Genomic DNA, 27,367 nt, shown 5'->3' on the forward strand with positions numbered 1-27,367 from the left:
TAATATACTTGGACTTCCAGAAAGCGTTCGACAAAGTTCCACACGAAAGACTTCTCAGGAAACTACAAAGCCATGGCATAGAGGGGGATATACAAAGATGGATAGGCAAATGGCTGGAAAACCGAAAGCAGAGAGTGGGCATAAATGGGAAGTTCTCCGACTGGGAGAAAGTGACTAGTGGAGTACCCCAGGGCTCGGTACTTGGGCCGATCCTTTTTAATATTTATATCAATGATCTGGAGGAAGGAACATCCAGTGAGATCATCAAGTTTGCAGACGATACAAAACTATGCCGGGCGATCAGATCGCAGGAGGATAGAGAGAAACTCCAGAGCGACTTGTGTCGGTTAGAAACATGGGCGGAGAAATGGCAGATGAAGTTCAATGTGGAGAAATGCAAGGTAATGCATTTAGGCAATAAGAATAAGGAATACGAGTACACAATGTCAGGTGCAACTCTGGGGAAGAGTGAACAAGAAAAGGACCTGGGTGTACTGATAGATAGGACCCTGAAGCCGTCGGCACAATGCGCGGCAGCGGCAAAGAAGGCAAATAGAATGTTGGGCATGATAAAGAAAGGAATCTCGAGTAGATCGGAGAAAGTTATAATGCCGCTTTATAGGGCAATGGTCAGACCCCACTTGGAATACTGCGTCCAACATTGGTCTCCCTACCTAAAGAAGGATATAAAACTGCTGGAGAGGGTGCAGAGACGAGCAACAAAACTGGTGAAGGGTATGGAAAAACTGGAATACGAGGACAGACTTATAACACTAGGATTATTCTCCCTTGAGAAAAGGAGATTGCGTGGGGATATGATCGAGACCTTCAAAATACTGAAAGGAATCGACAAAATAGAGCAGAGAAGATTATTTACATTGTCCAATTTGACACGGACTAGAGGACATGTAATGAAGCTAAGGGGGGACAGGTTCAGGACTAATGTCAGGAAGTTCTGCTTCACTCAGAGAGTGGTTGACACCTGGAATGCCCTCCCAGATGAGATTATTGCGGAATCGACCGTCCTAGGCTTCAAGAGCAAACTAGATGCATATCTCCTTAAGAGAGGCATGTAAGGATATGGTGGACTATAAATTACAACAGGTGTACACCTGGCAGGGCCTCCGCGTGTGCGGATCGCCGGACTTGATGGACCGAAGGTCTGATCCGGTGATGGCATTTCTTATGTTCTTATGTTCTTATAGGGCATTACATGCTCCAACTGCCAGACCCCCTCCCTCTCCCAGATCATTCCCCAGGGGAAAGGGGGAATGCCCACAGAATGGAATCTGATCAGTAATCGATGGGTCCCCATCCAAATTATGCACCAACCATGTTCACGCCTCCTGCAGAGAGCTCACCAACACCAACAAACTATGATGGAGCCTGTCGGGGAGCGCTCTACGTGGCAGGTGCAAAAGCGACAAACTAGGGGAATGGGCGACGAGATGGCAGATGAAGTCCAACGTTGAGAAATGTAAAGTATTACACGTGGGAAGCAGAAACCTGAGGTACAACTATACGATGGGAGGGATGTTATTGAATGAGTACCCAAGAAAGGAACTTGGGGGTAATGGTGGACATGACAATGAAGCCGACGGCACAGTGCACAGCGGCTGCTAAGAGAGTGAATATTTAACTGTTGCACTAAGACACCACCGCCATATTAGAAGAGCACGGAGAGTGCGGTGGTCTGATCTAAATGGTGAGAATGTGTATATATAGATTCATTTTGCTGGGTTATTTAACTTTGTTAGTAAAATTTCTAATGGTGCTTCATATTTATTATATGGAATTTTCCTTGAAACAGCTAATAGCGAAACGTGAATTCATGTCGGAGTCCCTTCTTGCTGCTAATTAAGATAAGTGCTACTGGCACAATATTAATCTTAAAAAAATGCATGATTAAGTTTGACCGATGAGGAGGCTTGCTACATAAAACTGGAATTGTACATGAAATAGATAATTCAAGTGTAGCCCTAAGGTCAATTGACGAATGGAAGATTGTGAAAAAATCCTTAACATATGAACGAATGATGAAGTTACTTATTGAAGCATGCTAGAAGAATAAAAGAGAAAGAAAGAAAAATTGAATACGAGCTTTGATGAGTGTTGCATTGTTTGGAGAACCAGGTAACACGGTTACCAACAGGTCTAAACAAATTGGTTTTTATGATTGTTAAAACCCATTTGGAATAGCCAAGTGATGTTAGTGCATCAATTGCTTGGCTATTTTGCATGGGATTTTAGCTAATTTGAATGGCCAGATCAGCAAATGGACGATCGAGGGGAAAAAACATGTGGTGGACCGTTTTGTGCATCAAGCCGGTAACTGCGATTGTCACTAAAGCTATGAAAAGAGGTTTAGTGACGATCGCCGCCTTTAGTGCTTCTAGGCTTTAGACACAAAATGCTGCCTTTCTAAGCGCCTACAAATTGATCTCCTGCACATTCATTGTGCCTATCTTGGTCCACCCTGATGTAAAGAGCTCCTGTCCTACTTACTCTGAGTCTGTATTAGGATTGTAATCAGGTCAACTCCATGCAGGTTAACCTACTTTCTTCTAATGCAGCAGACCTGCCCCTCTCTGCCTGCTGGCTTGCATTCGTTTTGATTTGGCTCTGTAAAGTTGCTGATGAATGAGGACACTCTCAAGCCCCCTCCCTCAAGGTAGAAATGAAATCATTGGAAGACAGAAATCAGTCTATGAATGTTTCTTTATCCACTCCTGCTCAGTGTCACAGAAAACTGGGCAATGATTCCAGCTGAATTTCAACTATTTAATGTTAATACTATTCCAGAAATCATTCGACAGAGAAACATACCATAATGCTGGGGTTTGGTTATGGAGTAAAAAACAATGCTAACGATATCTCCTACTCGATTCAAAGCATTTAGAAAGGGTGATTAAGAACATAAGACTAGCCTTACTGGGTCACAGCAATGGTGGTGGCCAATCCAGGTCATTAGAAGAAAAATACGGAAAATTATAATATTGCTAAACATCATGAAGCCCATTGTTCAAAGAGAGGTTTTCAGTAATTAATGAAATATGCAGTAGGTAGGTAATACTGTAGTTCTAATTACCACTGGAAGATCATTCCTGATTTTAGCATCCAGGTACTGAATGGGGCGTTCACAATGTCTTTTATATTTGACAGATTTTAATGATGGGTCAAGTAAGACTTTGCTCTTGCGAAGTCTCATGAAGTAGAAGACAGCTTGCACTTAATGATGATGAATTTTGGCCTTATAAATAACACAAGCAAATTTGCATTTGATCCTCTATTGTACTGGTAACCAGTGCAGATCACGTAGTGCAAGTTATTCTGTCAAATCGTTTGAGCCCACTAATTAGTCTGGCTGCCGCATTTTGCAAGAACTGAAAAAATACTTGTCTCCAATGTGATTGTAAAATCATATCCCAATATTAGTACGCTCACTGAAGAAAAAGAAAGTCACAGAACCAGTTCAAAGACAGAATGACACAATTTAAGAGATCATGGTTTGGGGGCTTTACATTTTTTCTCCAAACACAAGTAAACAGCAGGACTTTATTAGAAGAAGGAGCTTTAAGGTTCAGCTTTTTACATTTTTATAATGCCATAGGCATGGCCTGGCCAAGATGGTACAGGCTATCCCACAAACACAGCTCTGCCAATTGTGGCGTTGGGCTGTTTTCTAGTTTCACATGTAGCGATTTCTGATATATTCTCGATAGATGAGAATGTCTTCCTTTCCCAGAGGCTGCATGATGCCTCTAGAGGCAAGGACATGAGCGGCAAAGATTTCGATCGATTTTCTGTCCACTTTAGGAGGCTGCATCTCATAAACGTTGTCCTGGGAAAAGGATGAGATGTGTGTCCTGCAAAAATAAAACATACAGGTTTGCATTAGAAGGACATAAGCAGAATAGCCACTCTCAGAAGTGTCAACATTATTAAGATTAGCATTAGTATACTTAATTAAGCTTTAGTGGCTCCTCTGACAATTTCATTAAAAACACAATTAACAAACGAGTTGAGAAGAGCTAACATTGAGAGGGGGGAAAGGCCTCACGAGCCCCAAAAGCTTTGCTTCTTCAAACTCTTACTAATCTCACAAGCTCTGTTTCTTAGATGAAACCATTTAAACATCATCCATGCCCTAGGAGGTAAATCACAGTCACATTATAAACAGCTCCTCACTGATGCAGTCTGTGTTTTATCAGCAGTTCCTCTGCTATGCAAATGTTGTATAATGAAGTCATTAATATTATAACAAGCACTGCAAGTGACGCACAAAATAAAGCCACAGTTTTGAATGCCCCAAAACTCTACAAAATCACCGACAGGTCTGTAGGTGCTGGTAGTGTTAAGAAAACACTGAACAGCTCAACCCCCCCAAATAAAAACAAAAAAATCAGCAGGAGGGATGCCCACTCCCTCCTACCTCGACCATCCGGGCATCCCCACCCCAGCCTTCCCCTGCCTGGTGCATCCTGGGATGCACTGGGAGGGGCCTAAAATCATCTAGCCCTGGCCAATCCAGGTCACAAGTACCTAGCAAAAACCCAAATAGTGGCAACCTTCCCCCATGTCTGTTTCAATACCAGGAACTTCATTCCCTTCTAAACATAGTGCTTAAGGGTATATTGAACATGAGTGGCTTTCTTATATATCTGCATATCTGCTGATTAATACAGGTAGGCTTTGCATTTTACAAAGTATGTGTGTAAACCAGTGCTTATCATACTTTCTGTGGCCATGACCTACTTGAAAGGATCATTTGAAGCAATCGTGCGCTGTGTCTAAGGAGTTTCTCAAGTTGAAATTTGAAACATTTGAACCAGCTATTAGTGAATCGTACTGTTTCCTCCTGTATTGGTACACCATCCATTGCTGCCTAACTACTATCAGAGCTCAGGTGGGAGGAGCTACAGGATTCGGAAACAACACTTGATGACATCAACCCCTTCACCTACTTCTGCCTGCTAAGATAATAGTGATTTTCAGGCTCATAATCAGGAACAAAGACGTCCAAAAAGTACTGTATCCTAAATCGGCACTTGGATGTCGAAGTGCCAATAATCAAAACCATCTTTCTGTATGCCTAGCAAAGTGTTCCAGCCTCTGTATGTTCAGATCTTGAGATGAGCGTGGTGGAGGCATATTATGGGCGGGCTTTGGGCAGTCTCTAGGGTGGGTTAGACATGGACGTCTTGCAGTGATAATCAAACATTTTACAAGACATCCTGGACAGAACTTATACATTTGGAACTAGACCTGTTTAGAAGGGTCTAAGTGCCACAAAGGTCCCCAAACTGACCAGATGACCATTGCATGCATCGAGGTAAGACGCCCCCACACTCCCCCAGTGCTCACTGACCCTCTCACACTCACAAAGGTCAGAATATAAGTCTATATACCTGTCTCTAGAACATCAGGACCTGATATAGGAAAGCCTAGTAGAGCTGCACACAGGTGTCTTAAGTAGCCTGGTGGGTGGGCTATTGAACCATAAGCCTCTCTAACCACATTTATGGTGGTAAATGTGAGCCCACCAGAACCCCCAAAAACCCTACTCTGGCCACAAGGGCTATTGGGGCTGTAGACAGGTGTGTATAGTGGGATTTGTGGATGTTTTGAGGGGGCTCATCATAACCTACAAGGGAGTTCTGGTGAGATGTTTATTTGGCACCCTTATGTGAAGTTCACAGCAGTGTCCTCTAAGGTGTCCCACTGCTCTGTTGTTATGTCTGAGTGGCTAGTCCATTACACGACTGGCTCCTCCCACATCCAAATGGTCTTGTTCTGGGCATTTGAACTTAGATAACATTTTGTTAGAAAATTTGGTATAAAGATAGATGCCCTAGTGATCTGGGTGTCCAAATAGTCTGGACGTCCAAGCAGAGGATTTAAATAAATAAAATAAGAACATAAGAAGTAAGAAGTGCCTCTGCTGGATCTGACCAGAGGTCCATCGTGCCCAGCAGTCCGCTCGCGCGGCGGCCCAACAGGTCCAGGACCTGTGTATCAGTCCTCTATCTATACCCCTCTATCCCCTTTTCCTTCAGAAAATTATCCAATTCCTTTTTAAACCCTAATACCATACTCTGTCTTATCACGCCCTCTGGAAGCTCATTCTAGGTGTCCACCACCCACTGGGTGAAGAAAAGCTTCCTAGCATTGGTTTTGAATCTGTCCCCTTTCAGCTTTTCCGAATGCCCTCTCATTCTTGTAGTTTTCGAAAGTTGGAAGAATCTGTCCCTCTCTACTTTCTCTATGCCCTTCATGATCTTGTAAGTCTCTATCATATCCCCTCTAATTCTCCTCTTCTCCAGGGAAAAGAGCCCCAGTTTCTCCAGTCTCTCAGTATATGAAAGATTTTCCATACCCTTTATCAAACGTGTCACTCTCCTCTGAACCCTCTCGAGTATCACCATATCCTTTTTAAGGTACGGCGATCAGTTTTGGACGCAGTACTCCAGATGCGGATGCACCATCGCCCGATACAATGGCAGGATAACTTCTTTTGTTCTGGTTGAAATACCCTTCTTGATTATGCCCAGTATTCTATTTGCTCTCTTAGCGGCCGCTGCGCACTGTGCCGACGGTTTCATTGTCCTGTCCACTATTACCCCCAAGTCGCATTCTTGGGTACTCTCAGTCAATAACATCCCTTCCATCGTATAGCTGTACCTCGGGTTTCTGCTTCCCACATGCAATACTTTATATTTCTCTACATTGAACTTCATCTGCTATCTTGTCGCCCATTCCCCTAGCTTGTTCAGGTCCCTTTGTAATTCTTCGCAGTCCTCTTTGGTCCGAGCAGTACTAAGTAGTTTGGTGTCGTCTGAAAATTTTATTATTTCGCACTTCGTCCCTGTTTCTATATCATTTATAAATATATTGAATAGCAGCGGTCCGAGCACCGACCCCTGCGGAATACCACTCGTGACCCTCCTCCAGTCCGAGTAGTGGCCTTTCACTCCTACCCTCTGCTTCCTCCCCGCCAACCAATTTCTGATCCATCTGTGTACATCTCAAGTTTCAAATTTTATTATAATTTGATGAATCGCTTATTCAAAATTTACTAAGCTAACTAAAATAAAATAAAAATAAACATAAATTTAGACATACTATTTAAAATTTGCATATAATGGACTAGACCGACAAACTTACAGACAAAATTGATACACAAGGAGTAAAGGGATAAAGTTACAAAATTAGTGCTTTGAAGAAGAAAAAGAGAACCATGAATGGAAAGAACACAAGGGAGGGCAAAGTGTATCTTTCAGGGGCCACTACTTCACTGCTTAAGTATAAATTAAAGATTAAAAGCATCTTTAAAAAGAAAGCTTTTTAAGTTATTTTTAAAATGACTAAGGTCCTTTTCCTCTCTTATATATTGAGGTAAAGTGTTCCAGAGTTGGGGGGCCATCACTGAAAACATATCATGACGTTTGGTTCCGATCACTTTCAAAGAAGGGACTATTAAGAGCTTTTGAGCTGTAGAACGGAGCAAACGTGGTGTATCGTAAGGAATAAGCATTCTATTAATAAATTGCAGTTCGTTGGTGGACAGAGTTTTAAATACTAAGAGTAATATTTTAAAGGTGATACAGTGATTGATTGGAAGCCAGTGTGAGTTAATTAAAAGGGGAGTAACGTGATCATATTTTTTACCATTATGAATAAGTTTAACGGCTGTATTTTTAATTATTTGAAGACGTTTCTTTTCTTTTTGGGTAATGTTTATTAGTAATGAATTGCAGTAATTAAGTTTAGTGATAATAAGGGAGTGTATTAAGATATTTAATGATTTAGGCTCAAGAAACTTAGAAATTGAGCGAATCGTACATAGTCAATAGAAGCAAAATTTAACGGTATTACTTATGTGTTCATGAAAGGAGAATTTATCATCAATAATGACACCAAGTATTTTTAAAGATGTTATTAAATCCAGTTGAATGTTGTAATGGTGAAAGGAGTACTCAAGATTATTCCCTGTTTCCACAGGAAAAGTAAAGCTTTTGTTTTTTGTATATTTAAAGCTAGCATGTTGGAATTAAGCCAGTCTTTGATTATCTCTAGTTTTTTGTTGATCTCAAGTATTTCTTCTGTATTTTCTGGATTTAAGGGATGTAAAAGTTGAATGTCATCAGCATATGTGTAAGTCGTAAAGCCTATTGATTGACATAGACTTAGTTAGGGTGATAGAAAAATATTGAACAATAATGGGGATAAAATGGATCCTTGGGGAATGCCATAATTAAGAGTGAAAAACTTAGAAGTCGTGTTATTAAAACTAACTATGGATAAACGATTAGACAAGAAAGAGGTGAACCATTCTAGTATTTGATCACAAACGCCTATGGATTTTAATCTATCGAGAAGTAGGGCATGATCGATGGTATCAAATGCTGCTGATAGATCCAAGGAGAAGAGAATTACGGAGTTATGATGGTCTAGGAGGTGGTAAAGTATATTTGTAGTCAGACCAATCAGTGAGTACTCTGTATTGTGATTTTTTCTGAACCCTGGTTTGGATGTATGACGTTAGTTGATTCAACAAAATCTGATAATTGATCGAATACTAATCTTTCTGTTAGTTTGGCTGAAAATGGAATATTAGCGATAGGGCGATAATTTGAGGCATCCTTAGTGCTAGATTTACGATCTTTTAATATTGGAAAGATTGTTGCAGTTTTTCATGGTCGTGGTAATGAACCTGTGTTGAGGCTCCTTAGGATAAAAGAATGTGTGAAAGGGCCAAAACAGGAAAAATTTTTTTTTTAGGATAAATGGGGGGATGATCTCTGATAGGGAACCTTTTATATTTACTCTATGGAAAAGATGTTCAATATCGGCTAATGAAGGAAGATTAAAAGCAGAGCATTTAGCAAGAGGTAAGTGACAATTATGTAGAATATCAGTGGAATCTCCTGGTAAAGTATGATCAAAGTTTTTCCGTATATTGCTGATTATTTTGCAGAAATAGTCAGCAAGGTCTTGAGTTGTTAAATTAAACATGGGGTTATTGTCTTCATAGAAACATAGAAACATAGAAGGTGACGGCAGATAAGGGCCAAGGCCCATCAAGTCTGCCCACATCAATGACCCTCCCCTACCTCCCTTTGCGAAGAGATCCCACCTTTCGATCCCATTTAGCTTTAAAATCAGGCACACTGCTGGCCTCAATCACCTGCATCGGAAGACCATTCCATCGATCCACCACCCTCTCGGTGAAGAAGTATTTCCTGGTGTCGCCATGTAATGTCCCTCCCCTGATTTTCCATGGATGCCTTCGTGTTGACGTGGGTTCCTTGAAGAAGAAGATATCCTCCCCCACCTCGATACGGCGCGTGAGGTACTTGAATGTCTCGATCATGTCCCCCCTCTCCCTGCGTTCCTCAAGGGAGTAGAGCTGCAGTTTATTCAGCCGTTCCTCATACGGGAGATCCCTGAGTCCCGTGACCATCCGTGTGGCCATTCGCTGGACCGACTCAAGTCTCAGCACATCTTTGCGGTAATGTGGTCTCCAGAATTGTACACAGTATTCCAGATGGGGTCTCACCATGGACCTATATAATGGCATTATGACTTCGGGCTTACGGCTAACGAAACTCCTTCTTATGCAACCCATGATTTGTCTGGCTTTAGATGAAGCTTTCTCCACCTGAGTTGCAGTCTTCATGTCCTCACTGATGATTACCCCTAAGTCTCGTTCCGCTACAGTTCTCTCTAGGATCTCACCATTAAGAGTGTAAGTCTTACATGGATTTTTGTTGCCAAGGTGCATGACCTTGCATTTTTTGGCATTGAAGTTTAGTTGCCAGGTCCTGGACCAATTCTCCAGTAGGAGGAGGTCGTGTGCCATACTATCGGTCTTGGATTTGTTGTCAGGTCCTGTTGTGTTCTTGTCCACTATATTGCATAATTTGGCATCATCGGCGAATAGCGTTAATTTACCCTGAAGCCCTTCAGCCAAGTCCCTTATGAAGATGTTGAATAAGATTGGGCCCAAGACCGAGCCCTGCGGCACTCCACTTAACACCTCTGTCGTTTCGGAGGGGGAGCCATTCACCACCACCCTCTGAAGTCTACCTCCTAGCCAGTCCCCCACCCATGTGGTCAAGGTATCTCCCAAACCTATGGAGCTCATCTTGCTCAACAACCTGCGGTGTGGTACGCTATCGAATGCTTTGCTGAAATCTAAGTACACGACGTCCAGGGACTCCCCAATATCCAGCTTCCTCGTCACCCAGTCAAAGAAGCTGATCAGGTTGGATTGACAGGACCTCCCCTTTGTAAACCCATGTTGATGGGGATCTCGCAGATTCCCCTCGTTAAGGACCGCATCCAATTGGTGTTTGATTAGAGTTTCCATTAGTTTGCTTACTATTGATGTGAGACTCACTGGTCTGTAGTTCGTAGCTTCCGTCCTACTTTCTTTTTTGTGGAGTGGAATGACATTAGCCGTTTTCCAGTCTAGCGGAACTTTTCCTTTGCTAAGGGAGAGATTGAAGAGTGTTGATAGTGGTTTCGCCAAGGTGTCTTTTAACTCTCTGAGTACTCTGGGGTGTATGTTGTCTGGCCCCATGGCTTTGTGAACCTTGAGTTTGGATAGTTCACTGTAGACACTATTGGGCGTTATCTCGAAGCTGCAAAACGGGTCTATCGAGCTATCCCCTGTAGGTAGTTGAGGGCCGGATCCCTGCGCCTCACGGGTGAAAACTGAGCAAAAGTATTCATTTAACAGTTTAGCCTTCTTGGAGTCCGATTCTACATAGTTCCCGTCCGGTTTCCTAAGGCGTACTATCCTCCTTCTGGGAGGTAGGAGCAATGGATTTCAGGATAGAATAGAGGATGGAGGGGTTTTAAGATTTTTTGCCTTTAAGATTTTAGTGGAATAGTAGTTTCTTTTGGCGCAATTAATTTTCATCTTGTAGAAAGATGCATGTTCTTTATACAGTTTCAGATTTGTAAGGGATTTATTTTGACGCCATTTCCTCTCGAGGGATCTTAATTGTCTTTTGGGCAGGAAAAGCTCATCTGAAAACCAGGGGTTATGTATTTTACGGGTGGAAATAGTTTTAGTGATTACTGGTACTTCGTTATCTAATAGAGCTTGGATTGTTGAATGAAGAAAGGACATTTGTCAATTCTAATTTTGTATAATCACGATATGAAATTGTTTTGGGTTGTGAAGCTATTGGTTTTTTATTTTTTAGGTAAATCTTAATTGAAATGAAATGATGATCTGACCAAGGAACAGGTGTAATGGAAAGATCAGAAAAAGTAAAGAATTGTGATTGTGAAATTAGCATCGTGTCCAAAGTATGTCCTGCAGAGTGAGTTGGATCTTGAAGTATTGATATGGGTTAAGATATCTCTGGTGATAAGGTTAGTTGTCTCATCAAAGTGAATGTTAAAATCTCCTAGAATCAAGGGGTGGTTTGATGAAGAGTAAAAATCAAAAAGTAAATTTTGAAGAAGAGTTAGGTTGTTTTGACAAATAGGTGGAGAAATATACAGTAAAAGAATGTCAATTTTTGGATCAATATTGATTTTAACTTGAAGAAATTTGATGGCCACGTTCCCGGAAGAACAGTCTATGGGACTAATTAAGTTATTATGGTAGATGATGGCTAAGCCACCACCTTTACGTTTGTAACGATGATTGAAAACGTAGGAATAATTAGATGGACTGCAGAAGGAGAGATAAGCTTCTTCACCATCTGTTAGCTAGGATTCAGTCATACAAAGAGTATGTAACTCTTGAGAGAGAATAGTTTCTTTTATTAGATGGTATTTACCTTTAACGTACCTTACATTGATAAGTCCTAGTTTTAAATGTGTACAATTTGAAGTGTAATAACTGAGAGAGTGTGGGTTTGTAGTAGCTTCAGTAAGATTAGTAAAAGGATGAGGTGAAATAGGGATTTCAGTAATTACTGATTGGCGAAGGACAGGAATCTTAAGGTTATGGGGGCGTGGGTTGAGAAGACATGTAGAGGATTTTGGTAGGGTTAACGGAGGATTGAGGAATTATTGTCAACAAATATACTAAACTAAGTAGTAATAGATAAATGAGAGATAAGCTTCTGGATTTTATCAGCGGGACCAAAATCAGTGTTTAAAAAGAAAGCGCCCTCAGGCTGCGCACGAAGGAGTGCTCCTTCAGCATGCGCCGCAAATGGCCCGACTTTAAGGAGCATGAGCAGACCTGGCAGGTGGGCGGAGTTCAGCGGGCCGCCGCTTTGCAGCGGCGATTCAGGGAGAGACAGGGAGATCTACAAGGTAAAAAATTAAAACCAGATAAACGAGCATATAAAAATAACTATTAAAAATAAACTTCAGAGACAGGGTGACATCAAATGCATTGGTGCAGTGCAGGTAGACATATGGGGGTTTGCCTTTCAAAAATAGGCATTTTCTCACGGCCAACTTTGGATATCTAGCACCAAATGTCCAACCATATGTTTTGAAATTGCCCCTTTATGAATCTAGCAAGTGCACTGGTGACAGGCAACAGGAACGTACGCAGGTGAGGCTGGACTCATTTAGAGCACTGGTCTTTGACCTGGGGGCCGCCGCATGAGTGGACTGCTGGGCACGATGGACCACTGGTCTGACCCCACAGCGGCAATTCTTATGTTCTGAAATGGCAGCATCAATGTTTAAACACAAAATTCTCTGTTTCCAGAACAAAAGAATAGCCTAGTACTGGGTCAGATCAATGGTCCATCAAGCTCAGTAACCCATTCTCATGGTGGCCAATCCAGTTCCCAAGTACCTGGCCCAAGCTCAAGGAGCAGCATGCTACCATGTTACCGATCCAGGACAAGCAGTGGCTTCCCCCATGTCCTCCAGGAACTTGTCCAAACCTTTCTTAAAACCAGCTACGCTATCCGCTCTTACCACATCCTCTGACAACATGTTTGAGAGCTTAACTATTCTCTGAGTGAAAAAAAATTTCATCCTATTGGTTTTAAAAGTATTTCCCTGTAACTTCATTGAGTGTCCCCTAGTCTTTGTCATTTTTGACAGAGTGAAAAATCGATCCACTTGTACCCGTTCTACTCCACTCAGGATTTTGTAGACTTCAATCCTATCTCCCCTTAGCTGATTCTTTTCCAAGCTGAGGAGCTCTAACCTTTTTAATCTTTCCTCATACGAGAGGAGTTCCAACCCCTTTACCATCTTGGTCGCTCTTCTTTGAACCACTACTATATAACTTTCTTGAGATAAGGAGACTAAACTAAACTAAACCTTAAGCTTATATACTGCATCTTCTCTATAAGAATAGAGCTCAACATGGTTTACAGAAAATTAAAAAAAAAATAGAATAGGGATAGGGATAATATAGAAGGAAACAAAGATTACAATTTTGAAAAAAGCCAAGTTTTCAGATGTTTACGGAATAATTGAAGAGAGCCCAGATCACGCAACCAGAATTGAACGCAATACCCCAGATGAAATTGCACCATGGCATGATATAGGGGCATTATAACATTCTTAGTCTTGTTTACCATCCCTTTTTTCAATAATTCCTAGCATCCTGTTTGCTTTTTTGGCTGCTGCACATTGGGCATCCTTCATCTTCTGTTGAACTGAAGAACTGGTTTGTAGCTCCTAAGGTAGAAGATATAAAAATATCTGATGAACTCATGACAAATCTGATCAATTTCTTTGACTGAATAACCGGGAGAATTGGCTAGAGGAAGTGTTCTAGATGTAGAGTATTTAGATTTTAGCAAAGCCTTTGACAGTCATCTAATAAATAAACTGAGTGCCCTTGGTATGGGCCCCAAAGTGATGGATTGGTTCAGGAACTAGTTGAGTGGAAGGTGACAGAGGGTATGGTCAATGGAGATTGCTCTGAGGAAAAGAAATGTTACCAGTGGTGTGCCTCAAGGTTCAGCTCTTGGGCACCTTTTTAGCATTTACATGCGTTTAAAACAGGTCTCAATCCAAATGTCTAAAAAAAGCTCAGGACCTTTTGTTAAAGGTTTGTTTATGCCTGAGGAGCATCCAAGTCCTAAGTCCGCCCTAAGCCCACCCTGTTCTTTATAAACGATATTGCTGAAGGGTTGTCGGGTAACATTTGCCTCTTTACGGATGATACCAAAATCTGCAATAGAGTAGACACCCGGATGGCGAAGCTTGAAGAATGGTCTGAAATTTGGCAGTTAAAATTTAATGATAAGAAATGCAAGCTCATGCATTTGGGATGCAAAAACCTGAGGAACGGTACAGTTTAGGGGGTGAAGAACTTATGTGCACAATGGGTGTGATTGTATGTGATGATCTTAAGGTGGCCAAACAGGTTGAAAAGGTAACTGCAAAAGCTAGAAGGATGCTAGGGTGCATAGGGAGAGGTATGGCCAGTAGGAAAAAGGAGGTATTGATGCCTCCGTATAAGACTCTGGTGAGACCTCATTTAGAATATTGTGTACAATTCTGGAGGCCGCACCTTCAAAGAGGATTCAGTCCAGAGGAAGGCTACTAAAATGGTATGTGGTCTTCGTGATAAGGTATAGATAAAAAGGGTAGAGAAGTGGCATTACATGTAAAAAAAAATATTAACGTGACAGAATTGCAGGACATAGGGGCCAAAGAACTCTGGAAAAAGGGAATGAAAAATGGGGTGATATATAGACCTCTTTCACAGTCAGAAGTAACATAGTAACATAGTAGATGATGGCAGATAAAGACCCGAATGGTCCATCCAGTTTGCCCAACCTGATTCAATTTAAATTTTTTTTTTTTTTTTTTTCTTCTTAGCTATTTCTGGGCGAGAATACAAAGCTTTACCCTGTACTGTGCTTGGGTTCCAACTGCCGAAATCTCTGTTAAGACTTACTCCAGCCCATCTACACCCTCCCAGCCATTGAAGCCCTCCCCAGCCCATCCTCCACCAAACGGCCATATGCAGACACAGACCGTGCAAGTCTGCCCAGTAACTGGCCTAGTTCAATCTTTAATCTTATTTTCTGATTGAACTAGGAGCTCCATTCCTTTATCATCTTGGTTGCTCTTCTTTGAACTTTTTCTAATTCCACTATATCTTTTTTGAGATACAGTGACTAGAACTGAACAAAATATTCAAGGTGAGGTCAAACCATGGAGCGATACAGAGGCTTTATAACATTCTTAGTCTTAATCACAATTCCTTTTCTAATAGTTCCTAGCATCTTGTGGCCCAAAGTTGCTTTTATTTGGGATTGAAGCCCCCATGCACCCTGGCTGGATATCAGGTTCGTATGTTTGGCCTTCCTGATGATAAAGGTCATTATGAAACATTAAGTGGGTATTACAACGTCCAGTTATTGGGAAAAGTTAAAGCAGAATTCAGGAACTGAGTTGTTGCATAAGATCAAATTCAAATGGACACATAGCTTGCTCTATCTCATAGATTTCACCCTCTCCCAATGTAAACTATACTTCTAATATCTCCTCCTTGCTTCCTTTAGAAGTCTCTTCTTCCCTCCCCCTCCTTCTCCCATTGCTGTCTCCTCCTCCTTATTTCTTTCTTCCTTTACCAAATTGTACGTCGTCTTGAACCTATTTAGGCATGGAGCGACTCAGGAATTGTAGATTAGATTATGACACAAATTTTAGCAGGCTCAAGAAACAGGAGAGCTTGCAGGAAGCAGAAAAGCCCCTCAGCAGCTTCTGGAAAGCAAAGGTTCACTGGGAGACTGGCAATCATTTGGGGCAGTATGTGTATAATACATGAGAGAATGAATGCAAGCTGCAGTGTGATGGATCTAAGACGATAGCGTCCTCTACCTAGCATTTTTCCTTCTGATCTTTTAATCTCTTAATGCTCCTTAAAACCTCTCTCTTGACTTAGACATCATCTTATATTCATTTCTTTTTATGTACTGCATTGGAGCCTCTCTTTGTACAATTTACATTGTTTATGGAGTTACGTTGGAGAGGGTGCAGAGACGAGCAACAAAGTTAATAAGAGGTATGGAGAACTTGGAATATGAGGAACGACTCAAGAAACTAGGACTGTTCTCCCTTGAGAAGAGGAGGCTGCGAGGGGACATGATCGAGACGTTCAAAATGCTGAAAGGCATCGATAAAATAGAGCAGGAAAATAAATTATTTACATTGTCCAACGCAACACGGATAAGAGGACATGGTTTGAAGCTAAGGGGGGACAAGTCCAGGACAAATGTCAGGAAGTACTGTTTTACGCAGCGAGTGGTAGACGCCTGGAATGCTCTCCCAAAGGAGGTTATTAAGGAATCCACTGTGCTGGGATTCAAAGGCAAATTAGATGCACATCTCCTTATGAGAGGCATAGAGGGATATGGGTGACTAAAACTACATCAGGTGTATACCTGACTGGGCCTCCTCCGCGTGTGCGGATCGCCGGACTCGATGGACCATGGGTCTGATCCGGAGATGGCAGTTCTTATGTTCTTACGTGTTAACAACGTGGATTGATTGCCTGATTATAAGTCATTTGTCACGAGCTAATAGATAAAAAATTAATTTAAAAAAATGTTCTAATTATTATAAATAAGTAAACAAAGAAAGTGATGTCAGGAAGGCCAACTAAGCAAACTGGATGGGTCAAACAGTCCTTTTCAGCTGTCAGGAAATCTGCTGAGACAATAAAGAAAGAAAATAGAACTCTCTGGCTAATTCCTCATCTTGCACGCGGGCTAGAAAATCATGCCGATCTGGCAGCACTTCTTATTGAAGGCACATTGTCTGAGTTTGTGGCACTTTCTTCCATCACTACCGCTCACTAAACTGAAGTACTAATAGACTACCAGGGGGGAAACTTGCTCAGCACAGGTAAAGGAAGGGAGCCACAGACCTTTTCTCCATTTGGTCCATTATCTGCATTTCTACCTGTGCTGGGCAAGGAGTTGTTTGTCCCTTGTAAGGCAGACAGGCCCATGTGGGGCATTTTTCAAGATGGTGGCACCAGAGGCAGGAGCAGGTAGGCATTGACCCAGAGGGGGTGCAAGGGAGGGGTCAGAAGTGGGTGTCTGGTTGTGTGTGTATGGAGGGGGGGGGGATGCTTTCAGGTCAACAGACACCAGGGATTATTTTTTAATGGGGGGGAGGGGAGAAAGGAAGGACTGCCTGGTAATTTGATTTTAAATGTCAGTGCTTGAGCTAGTAACTGCGCAGGCAGCGACAGGAAGGGCGAGATTTGGCAATGAGCTGTGGTGGATTCCCTTTGTGATATTAATGCTCATTGATTCTAACAGGATGCGGTAGTTTTGCTGTAATAATTGTGGCTCTTTTGCAAGGCTCTCTGCATTGGCCCCTTACTGTTATGAATGGGGGGAGGACACGCGACCAGGTGCAGGAAACTGACTCATAGAGAATCTCAATTATTCACAATGGCAATGAACTCAATTCTGGAACCTCAGGCCAAAAAAAGATGTGAGAATTGCAGTTACCAGGATCTCATTAGTCCATTTCATTTCTGTCAATCAAAGGTGCTCTGTGACTCTTACTTAACCTCATTTTCTCCCCATCTGTGTCCTGCTGTGACTTCAGACCCTGCCTTGAATATTAGACTTAAAGGGATGGATGGGGAGGGGCTTGGCTTGTTTGGCCCTCACCTCTCACTTCCCTGGAAGCCAGGCAAGTTGAAACTATCTCAGCTCTGTTACTGACACACGTTTTTACTGCCTTGTACTCACCCCTCTCTCCCCTCTTCTAGGTGGCTGAATCCACATTGGAGCTGGGGATGGAAACATACTAGGATTTCTGCTGTCACAGGTTAGCACACTACAAAGAGATTTCCTTAAATTCTGGCATTGATAACCCAATTACCGGATCTTTAATGCTTTTTGCTCACTCAGCCTCATGCCTTGGCTTGTACACAACTTGAACTGAATTTTAGTTGGGAACAAATCTCTGTCTCATGACTCTGCACTTATGTGGGCCTCAGTGTACAGCTGAATCAATGTGGATCCCAAGGGATCGTCTGTCTATGTGATATCCAATAATACATGGAAAAATAATGATGACTTTATTTATCTGAGTCATTATAATTTGCAACTAATACAATCTAAAATGAAAGCACACTAGCTTAAAAACAAAACCAGTAATAATGCCTACATAAGAGTTGCAATACTGGGAATAACTGCCGTAGGTCCACTGTTTCTAACAGTGACTAATCCAGGTTACAAAAGAGAAAAAAAGATTTTATACTGCTTATCCTAAGAATAAGCAGTGGATTTTCTCAAGTCCTTCTTAAGGGCAGCTTATCAACTTTTCTTTTAGGAAATTATCCAAACTTTTTTACATCCCTGTTAATCTAACTGTTTTCATCATATTCCACAGTTTAATTACACACTGAGGAAAGAAATATTTTCTCCAGTTTGTTTTAAATCTACTACTTAGTAGATTTATTTCATGACCACCTACTCCTAGCAATTTTGGAAAGAGTAAACAAGCGATTCATATCTACCTGTTCTGCTCCACTCAGACTTCTATCATATCTTCCCTGAGGCACCTCTTCTGCAGGCTGAAGAGTCCTAGCCACTATAGCCTTTCCTCGTAGGGAAATCATACCATCACCTTTATCATTATTATTGAAAGGGGATAGATTCCGTACAAACTTAAGGAAGTTCTTTACCCAGAGAGTGGTGGAGAGCTGGAACGCTCTTCTGGAGTCTGTTGTAGGGGAAAACACCCTCCAGGGCTTCAAGACTAAGCTGGACTAGTTCCTGCTAAACCGTGACGTACACAGGTGAGGCTGGACTCATTTAGAGCACAGTTCTTCAACCGCCGGTCCGCGGACCGGTATCGGTCCGCAGGAAATTTTTGCCGGTCCGCGCAGGACCGGCAAGATTGACTCATTTGAACTTCCTGCCGGTCCGCGCAGGACCGGCAAGATCAGCATCGGAAGCGTGCGCTGGGCCGGAGAGATCTTGGGGAGCCTCCGACAGTGGCTTTCTCCCCTCTCTGCAGCTCTCCTTTACTTCCCAGCGCAGCGATTCACGAAGGCAGCCTCGGGGCTTTTGCTGAGTCGCGGCTGCCTCTGATGATGCAACTTCCTCTTTCCTCAGAGGCGGCGCGACCCAACAAAGGACCCGAGGCTGCCTTCTGAATCGCTGCACTGGGAAGTAAGAAGAGCTGCTGGCAGGGGAGAAAGCCACTATCAGAAGCTGCTGAGCAAGTGAAAAAAAGGGAGAGCTGCTACTGGAGAGGGAGAAGGAGAAGGAGAGATGCATCTGGGAGGGGAGGAGGGAAAGGAATCTGGGAAGCTGCTGGGCCAGGAAAAAAAAGGGACATCTGCTACTGGAGAGGGAGAAGGAGAAGGAGAGATGCATCTGGGAGGGGAGGAGGGAAAGGAATCTGGGAAGCTGCTGGGCCAGGAAAAAAAAGGGACAGCTGCTACTGGAGAGGGAGAAGGAGAAGGAGAGATGCATCTGGGAGGGGAGGAGGGAAAGGAATCTGGGAAGCTGCTGGGCCAGGAAAAAAAAGGACAGCTGCTACTGGAGAAGGAGAAGAAGGAGAGATGCTTCTGGGAGGGGAGGAGGGAAAGGAATCTGGGAAGCTGCTGGGCAAGATAAAAAAAGGGACAGCTGCTACTGGACAGGGAGAAGAAGAAGGAGAGATGCTTCTGGGAGGGGAGGAGGGAAAGGAATCTGGGAAGCTGCTGGGCAAGGAAAAAAAGGTACAGCTGCTACTGGAGAGGGAGAAGGAGAGATGCTTCTGGGAGGGGAGGAGGGAAAGGAATCTGGGAAGCTGCTGGGCAAGGAAAAAAAAGGGACAGCTGCTACTGGAGAGGGAGACGGAGAGATGCTGCTGGGAGGGGAGGAAGGGAAGAGAGTTACTGCTGGACAGGAGGAGGAGGGAAGGGAGAATGAAAAAAGGAAGGAAACAGCTGGCAGAGAGATTAGAGGAGGGGAAGGGGAGACACAGGCATGAGAAAGTAGAGAGATTGATGATAGGAAGGGGTCAGCAGAAAAATAAGCAGAGGGACAACGATGATAGATCTGGTGTAGGAGAGATAAAAATGAAGAGAGCAGTGAAGCTGGAATGAATCATGTAAATAGGAGAGAAGGGCACAAGCTGGATGGAAAGTGGAGAGGGACATAGAAAGAAGACAGATACCATATGGAAGGGGGAGAGGACAGATAGTGGATGGAAGGGGCAGATGCTGGATTGAAGAGACAGAGAGGGCATACGCTGGAAGGAAGAGAGTGAAAAAAAGATTGAAAGCAGAAACCAGAGACGACAAAAAGGTAGAAAAAAATAATTTTATTTCTATTTTGTGATTAGAATATATCAGATTTGAAATATATATCCTGCTAGAGCTGGTGTTAGACATAACTGGGGACTGCAAAACCCAGGCAGTGCTTCTTTAGCTTTCAGCTGGCTTAGGGCGCTCTCTGACCAGGGGGCAGTTGCCCTAGTTGCACTCCCCTAAAACTATTCCTGTCATGTGTTACTTCAGTATTCTGTTAGCATGATATTTCTGTGTAGCATTCTGTAATAATTTGGCTTGTTCAGTTTTCTTGATAGTAGAGGGGATATATGTGAAGGGGAGGGGAGACAGGGGTTTTGTTGATCCTTGTTCTGTATTATTTGTATTTATAAAATGACAATTCTACAGAATATTGTTTCTTTTTATACTTTAATAAAATACATTCAATATAAAATCATAACTGAGGCTTGTGTGGATGGGATCAGATGATTTGTGGGGACCGAGCTCGCGGAGATGGGGCGGAAACGGGATTTTTAAATTTTAGTCCTAGTAGTTTGCCGGTCCACAAAATAATTATTTTTTTTCTGCCGGTCCACGGGTGTAAAAAGGTTGAAGAACACTGATTTAGAGCACTGGTCTGACCCAGCAGCGGCAATCCTTATGTTCTTAATGCCCATCTCTATCTTTTCTAATTCCACTATATCTGCTTTGAGATACGGTGACCAGAATTGCACACAGTATTTGAGGTGCGGATGCACCATAGTGATACAAAGACAATATAACATTTTCATCTTTGTTTTCCATTCCTTTCCTGATAACTCCTAACATTCTATTTGATTTCTAAGCTACTGCTGTACCCTAAGCTCAGGGTTTCAACGTATCATCAATGATGACATAAGAATAGCCTTAGTAGACTCTCTTCACAGTTGCCAATCCAGGTCACTAGAACCTGGAAAAACCCAAATAGTAGCAACATTCCATGCTACCAATCCAGGGCAAGGAGTGGCTTCCCCCATGTCCATCTCAATGGACTTTTCCTCCAGGAAACTATCCAAACCTCTCTTAAAACCAGCTTCGTTACCTGCTCTTACCACAACCTCTGGCAACGCATTCCAGAGCTTAACTATTTTTTGAGTGAAAAACTAATTCCTCCTATTAGTTTTTAAAGTATTTCCCTGTAACTTCAACAGGTGTCTTCTAGTCTTTGTAATTTCTGACGGCGTAAAAAAAATGGATCCACTTGTATTTGTTCAACACCACTCAGGATTCTGTAGACTTCAGTCATATCTCCCCTCAGCCTTTTCTTTTCTAAGCTGAAGAGCCCTAACCTTGTTTAGTTTTTCTCATATGAAAGACGTTCCATCCCCTTTATCATCATCTTGGTTGCTCTTTGAACCTTTTTGAGTTCCGCTATATCTTTCTTGAGATAAGGCGACTAGACTTGAGCACAATACTTAAGGTGAGGTCACACCATGGAGTAATGCAGAGGCATTATAGCATTCTTAAGGCTCCTTTTACTAAGCCGCATTAGTGCTTTAATGCACGGAATAGCACCCGCTACATTGCCGCATGCACTAGACCTGGCGTTAGTTCTAGAAGCGTAGCGTGTTGTAATTTCCTGCGTGCACTAAAAACGCTAGCGCACCTTAGTAAACGGAGCCATTAGTCTTGCTAACCATCCCTTTTTTAATAATTCCTAGCATCTTGTTTTCTTTTTTGGCTGCCGCTACAGATTGGACCTGGCTACAATGATACGCAGATCTTTTTCTTGGGCGCTTAGCTGCAAAATGAACCCTAGCATCTGGTAACTATGATTTGGGTTATTCTTCCCAATGTGCATTATTTTGCATTTGTCCACCTTCAATTTCATCTGCTACTTGGACTCTCAGTCTTCTAATTTATCACAATCAACAAGTATTTTAACAACTTTGAACAGTTTAGTGTCATCTAACTCACAGTTCTTCAACCGCCGGTCCGCAGACCAGTGCCGGTCCGCAGAAAATTCCAGCCGATCCGCACAGGACCGGCGAGATTAACTTCTTCAATTTCCTGCCGGTCCACACAGGACTGGCAAGATCGAGGAGCGCAGGGACGGAGATATAATGGGGAGCCTCCAACTGTGCTTTCTTCCCTCCCAGCGGCTCTCCTTACAAGTGCAGCGATTCAGGAAGGAAGCCTTGGAGCTTTTGCTGAGTCGGGCCGCCTCTGATGATGCAACTTCCGCTTTCCTCAGAGGCGGTGCGACCCAACAAAGGAACCGAGCCTGCCTTACTGAATCGCAGCGCTGGTAAGTAAGGAGAGTTGCTGGGAGGGGAGAAAGCTGCTGGCATGGTGAAAAAAAAAAGAAGGGACAGCTGCTACTGGACCTGGAGAGGGAGAAGGAGAGATGCTGCTGGGAGGGGGGAGGGAAAGGAGTCTGGGAAGCTGCTGGGTAAGGGGGGAAAAAGGGACAGCTGCTACTGGACCTGGAGAGGGAGAAGGAGAGATGCTGCTGGGAGGGGGGAGGGAAAGGAGTCTGGGAAGCTGCTGGGTAAGGGGGGAAAAAGGGACAGCTGCTACTGGACCTGGAGCGGGAGAAGGAGAGATGCTGCTGGGAGGGGGGAGGGAAAGGAGTCTGGGAAGCTGCTGGGTAAGGGGGAAAAAGGGACAGCTGCTACTGGACCTGGAGAAGGAGAAGGAGAGATGCTGCTGGGAGGGGGGAGGGAAAGGAGTCTGGGAAGTTGCTGGGTAAGGGGGAAAAAGGGACAGCTGCTACTGGACCTGGAGAAGGAGAGATGCTGCTGGGAGGGGAGGAGGGAAAGGAGTCTGGGAAGCTGCTGGGTAAGGGGGAAAAAGGGACAGCTGCTACTGGACCTGGAGAGAGAGAGATGCTGCTGGGAGGGGGGAGGGAAAGGAGTCTGGGAAGCTGCTGGGTAAGGGGGAAAAAGGGACAGCTGCTACTGGACCTGGAGAGGGAGAAGGAGAGATGTTGCTGGGAGGGGAGGAGGGAAAGGAGTCTGGGAAGCTGCTGGATAAGGGGGAAAAAGGGACAGCTGCTACTGGACCTGGAGGGAGGGAGAAGGAGTGATGCTGCTGGACAGGGGGAGGAGGGAAGGGAGAAGAAAAAAGGAACGAAACAGCTTGCAGGTAGATTAGAGGAGGGGAAGGGGAGAGATAGGAATGAGATGGGAAGGGAGGGTCAGCAGAGAAATTGAGAGGGACAAAGATGCTAGATCTGGTGTAGGAGAGATAAAAATTAAGAGAGCAGTGAAGCTGGAGTGAATCGTGTAAAAAGGAGAGAGGGGCATAGGTTGGATGGAAAGGGGAGAGGGGCATAGAAAGAAGACAAATACCATATGGAAGGGGGAGAGGTCAGATAGTAGATGGAAGGGGCAGATGCTGATTGAAGAGACAGAGAGGGCAGACGCTGGAAGGAAGAGAGTGAAAAGAAGATGAAAGCAGAAACCAGAGACAACAAAAGGTAGAAACAAATAATTTTATTTCTATTTTGTGATTAGAATATATCAGATTTGAAATATATATCCTGCTAGAGACATAACTGGGGACTGCAGTATTCTGTTAGCATGATATTTCTATGAACTTGGCTTGTTCAGTTTTCTTGATAGTAGAGGGGATATATGTGAAGGGGAGGGGAGACAGGGGTTTTGTTGGTCCGTATTCTGTATATCTGTATTTATAAAATCACAATTGTTCAGAATATTGTTTCTTTTTATACTTTAATAAAATACATTCAATATAAAATCATAATTGCGGCTTGTGCAGATGGGATCAGATGGTTTGCAGAGACCGAGCTCGCGGAAATGGAGTGTAAACGGGGTTTTTAAATTTTAGTCCTATTAGTTTGCCGGTCCACAAAATAATTCTTTTATTTCTGCCGGTCCACAGGTGTAAAAAGGTTGAAGAACACTGATCTAACTTACATAATTACCCTCAAAGTCACAAGCCAAAGTCACATCTCTCAGGGTTTCTGCAACTGACCACTTTGAATGTGGTTATAAAACTACCAAAAAGGCGGTATATAAGTCCCAATTCCTTTGCCTTGTCAGGTAGAACTGACATTTCAGCCATCATCCTGTGGCTTTCTTCAGGGTATGCACCGAGGTCTGCAGTTTGTCTTTATATAGTAAGTCCTCAAACCCGATTGGTTGGAGCTTGAGGTGAATGAGGCAGGAAAATCCGTTGGCCGCCAATCTGAATTTTGGTGGGAAAATGGGAAACCATGCACAGAGAAGGGCCTTTGAATGTTTCTTGCTTTAGAATGACTCAATTTTTTTAAAGAAGCATTCTTTGACCCCTTCCCCCTTAAACACATGTTGCATACGTGTCAGCTTTGCAATCTGGGTCATCAAAGTGGAAGGAAAAATTAGCAATATTTTCATGAGAACATTTTTTTTTTTTAATGTCCATAAAGCTAAGGCAACTATACTTCTCCCTCCATATTCGCAGGTTCAGCATTCACGGTTTTTAGCTTGCTGGCTCCTTCCCCCCAATTACATCAACTTGCATAGAGAAATCGCTGATTCCAAGCGTTTACAGAGAAAATCGCCGATTCCCAGCACTTTCCTTCACCGTGTTTTGCCTCTCCTTCAGGAACAGGCCAGGGCTTCCACCATGTTATTCACTGTTTCACCATATTCACGAAGGTTTTTAATAGAAAACAGCAAATAACATATGAAAAAGTTATTTGCGGTTCTGTTAATCCCCTATCACAGCGAATACAGAGGGAGAAGTTTCGCATTTTTAGTGTGGTAGGCCCCCAATTATAGAACACTATCCCGGACACTGTTCGGCTGATCTCTCCCTTTTTATCTTTTCGCAAGCGTTTGAAGGCCACCTTGTTTCAAAAGGCTTTTATATGAAGTAGAACTAGTTTATTGTTTTTAGTTTTTTGAATTATGGAAGACTGATTGTATTAAGTAATTTCAAGTATGTCGTGTTAATGCAAACTTTTTATGAATGTTATTTTGTAAGCCGCATAGTTTTTTGGGGATATAAATGTTTTAAAGAAATAAACGAGATATTTCTGCTGATTCACCGCTTCTCCAGCTGGACTCGCCCACTTTGAACAGCCCTCAGTGACCCATGCTGAAATGTTTTGCCTGTGTTATTGGTCTGAATACACCTGATTTTATTAATATCGTTTGTACAGTGCTAAGAATATTATTTTATTTGGAATTATTTAGCATAATGCACAGAAGTCAGAGATGTGCACTGCTGGCCAAATCTTCCACCATTTCATTTTAACGGACTCAGCCCTGAAGTTAGAGAAAGTACCAGCACATTTCTCTTTGAAGTGTAAATGGCCAGGCACGTGCTGAGGTGTAAAGAAGGAGCATTCACTAATGCTAGCCCTCAGAAAACCAGTGTCATGAGCAGGAAAAGCTTGATATTTCCATAAGGGACTGCCAGGGCCACACAATGTCTTAAAGTGCCTTGTAGTATACGGTGATTTACTTGTCAGCAGCAATTCCCAGGGATATTTCAGCGCGCTTTTTATTTCCCTAATCCTCTCCGCCTTAAAATCCAATTGAATTTAATGGCATGAATATGCTGCATTTTAAGTCCTCATTTGTATGCAAGCAAGCAAGCGAGATGCTGCCATGGCAACTTGGTTCTCAGGCCTGTGAGGGATTTGGGCTTTCTGCAGCGAGACGGAGGGAACAGGAAGCATCCTTCAAGGTCCCAGTGCAAGTCAAGGAGAAAAATAGCCCCGATTATGATTAATAAACAGTCATTTGTTCTTGGCTCATGACTGTATGATAAACTGGTGTTATTGTCACCAGCAAAATCATCTGCTCTGTGTGCACGCAGAAAGCTTCTAGCTGCTTTCACAGGCTCATCGAGGTTCTTCTTGCCCTAGACATTACAAGACTTCATTTTTAGCTTTCTGTCTCTGCAGCTGCTGCTAAGAACTCAGTGACCCACTGCATGCTTCAGTTTTAATGAGACATACAGCCTTCTGATCAGTTTAAAGTGCTAGACAAAAACAAGCAAATAAAGAGTCCAATCTATGTGGCAAAAACGCTGATTCAATTAAAAATAGCAAAGTCAGACTGACCCGGTAGTACTAGGAACTGCCCTGCAAGACTCCTCCGCTCCTCTTCACGATGCCTTCAGCTGACCACACTGGGGATATACCAGGAAATGAGTTGCCCCGACTTCACTCCTGCTCCTCCTCCCTCCCCCCCAAAAGAACAAACCAACCATGTAGTATAAATTAGATTTGCTTTCTCTTTTTAACATTTTCTTTGATCAATGATTAAGATCAATTAGAACAGCCTAAACATGGCATCAAATTAGTCACCAAAATATAGGATCCTAATTGGTGAATGTCCTCTTTACATCAAAAGATGACGAATAATGTTGCAACTTCACGACCGATATTATTGTTCACAGTGAAGCTATGACTTCTTGACATTAAGTTTAAGTTGGTTCTCAGAGAACCTCAGGTAACCTGATGTGAAGAGTTACAGTTTGAATGAGCGACTCACTCCTAGCGGAGCCAGTGGACAGACCGATGGAGTGGTCTCCCACTACACAGCCATACAAGCCATTTCAAAATCAACACATCCCTCCCGAAGCTTCTATCATTTCTTGTTTGTTCTGTGGACAGTGCTAGGAAGTAATGATGTCCGAGGATCCCGTTCTCACATACACATGAAGCTCTGCATGGCCTTGCTATGTACAGTATTTAGACACCACTGGTGAAAAGTATCCTGCTTTGCACAGGTTGCAGTCAGACACGAGTAATAATAAATGATGTGTAGGTGTATAACAATTACCACATTTCTGTTGTCTGAAAGAGCTTTGAAATCCTGAGTTGCTGATCAGAGGAAACAGTGATGAAAGTGAATCATTTCAATACATTTAAAAGTTCTACGCAGAGTGAAAAGTAATTCTTTCTTCCTACTAGAGTCCTTCGATATCACACTGTATTTGATTTGTATAGGGTGCAGACAAGGTTGCACTTGGAGACAAGTGAAAAATATGGGCTTGAGGTTAAGGCCAAAACCTTTGAATGTCAATCACACTTTGGTGAATGGGAAGTTGGGATTCCTTATGCTGAAACTGCAGGTCACAAGGGATGACTTTCTGCATGTCGAGACCAAATGGCAGCTTAAATCACACATGGTATCTATCAGCTTCTTGAGAGACCCACTACAGATTGCCGGTGGATGA

General features: G+C 42.9%; 1 protein-coding gene across 2 annotated transcripts in view; it reads right to left on the reverse strand.

Moving 5' to 3' along the window:
* Nucleotides 1-2,767: 2,767 nt before the first annotated feature.
* FIG4 (FIG4 phosphoinositide 5-phosphatase) overlaps nucleotides 2,768-27,367 on the reverse strand; it is a 291,895-nt gene continuing 267,295 nt past the window's right edge. For both annotated transcript variants that reach the window (XM_033936107.1, XM_033936108.1), the window contains exon 24: nucleotides 2,768-3,866. In XM_033936107.1, coding sequence (XP_033791998.1) covers nucleotides 3,689-3,866 — 178 coding nt within the window. In that variant the 3' untranslated portion in view covers nucleotides 2,768-3,688. The remainder of the gene's footprint in view (nucleotides 3,867-27,367) is intronic.

Source organism: Geotrypetes seraphini, chromosome 3 (genome assembly GCF_902459505.1).
Source record: "Geotrypetes seraphini chromosome 3, aGeoSer1.1, whole genome shotgun sequence".
In the NCBI taxonomy this organism is placed as follows: domain Eukaryota; kingdom Metazoa; phylum Chordata; class Amphibia; order Gymnophiona; family Dermophiidae; genus Geotrypetes; species Geotrypetes seraphini.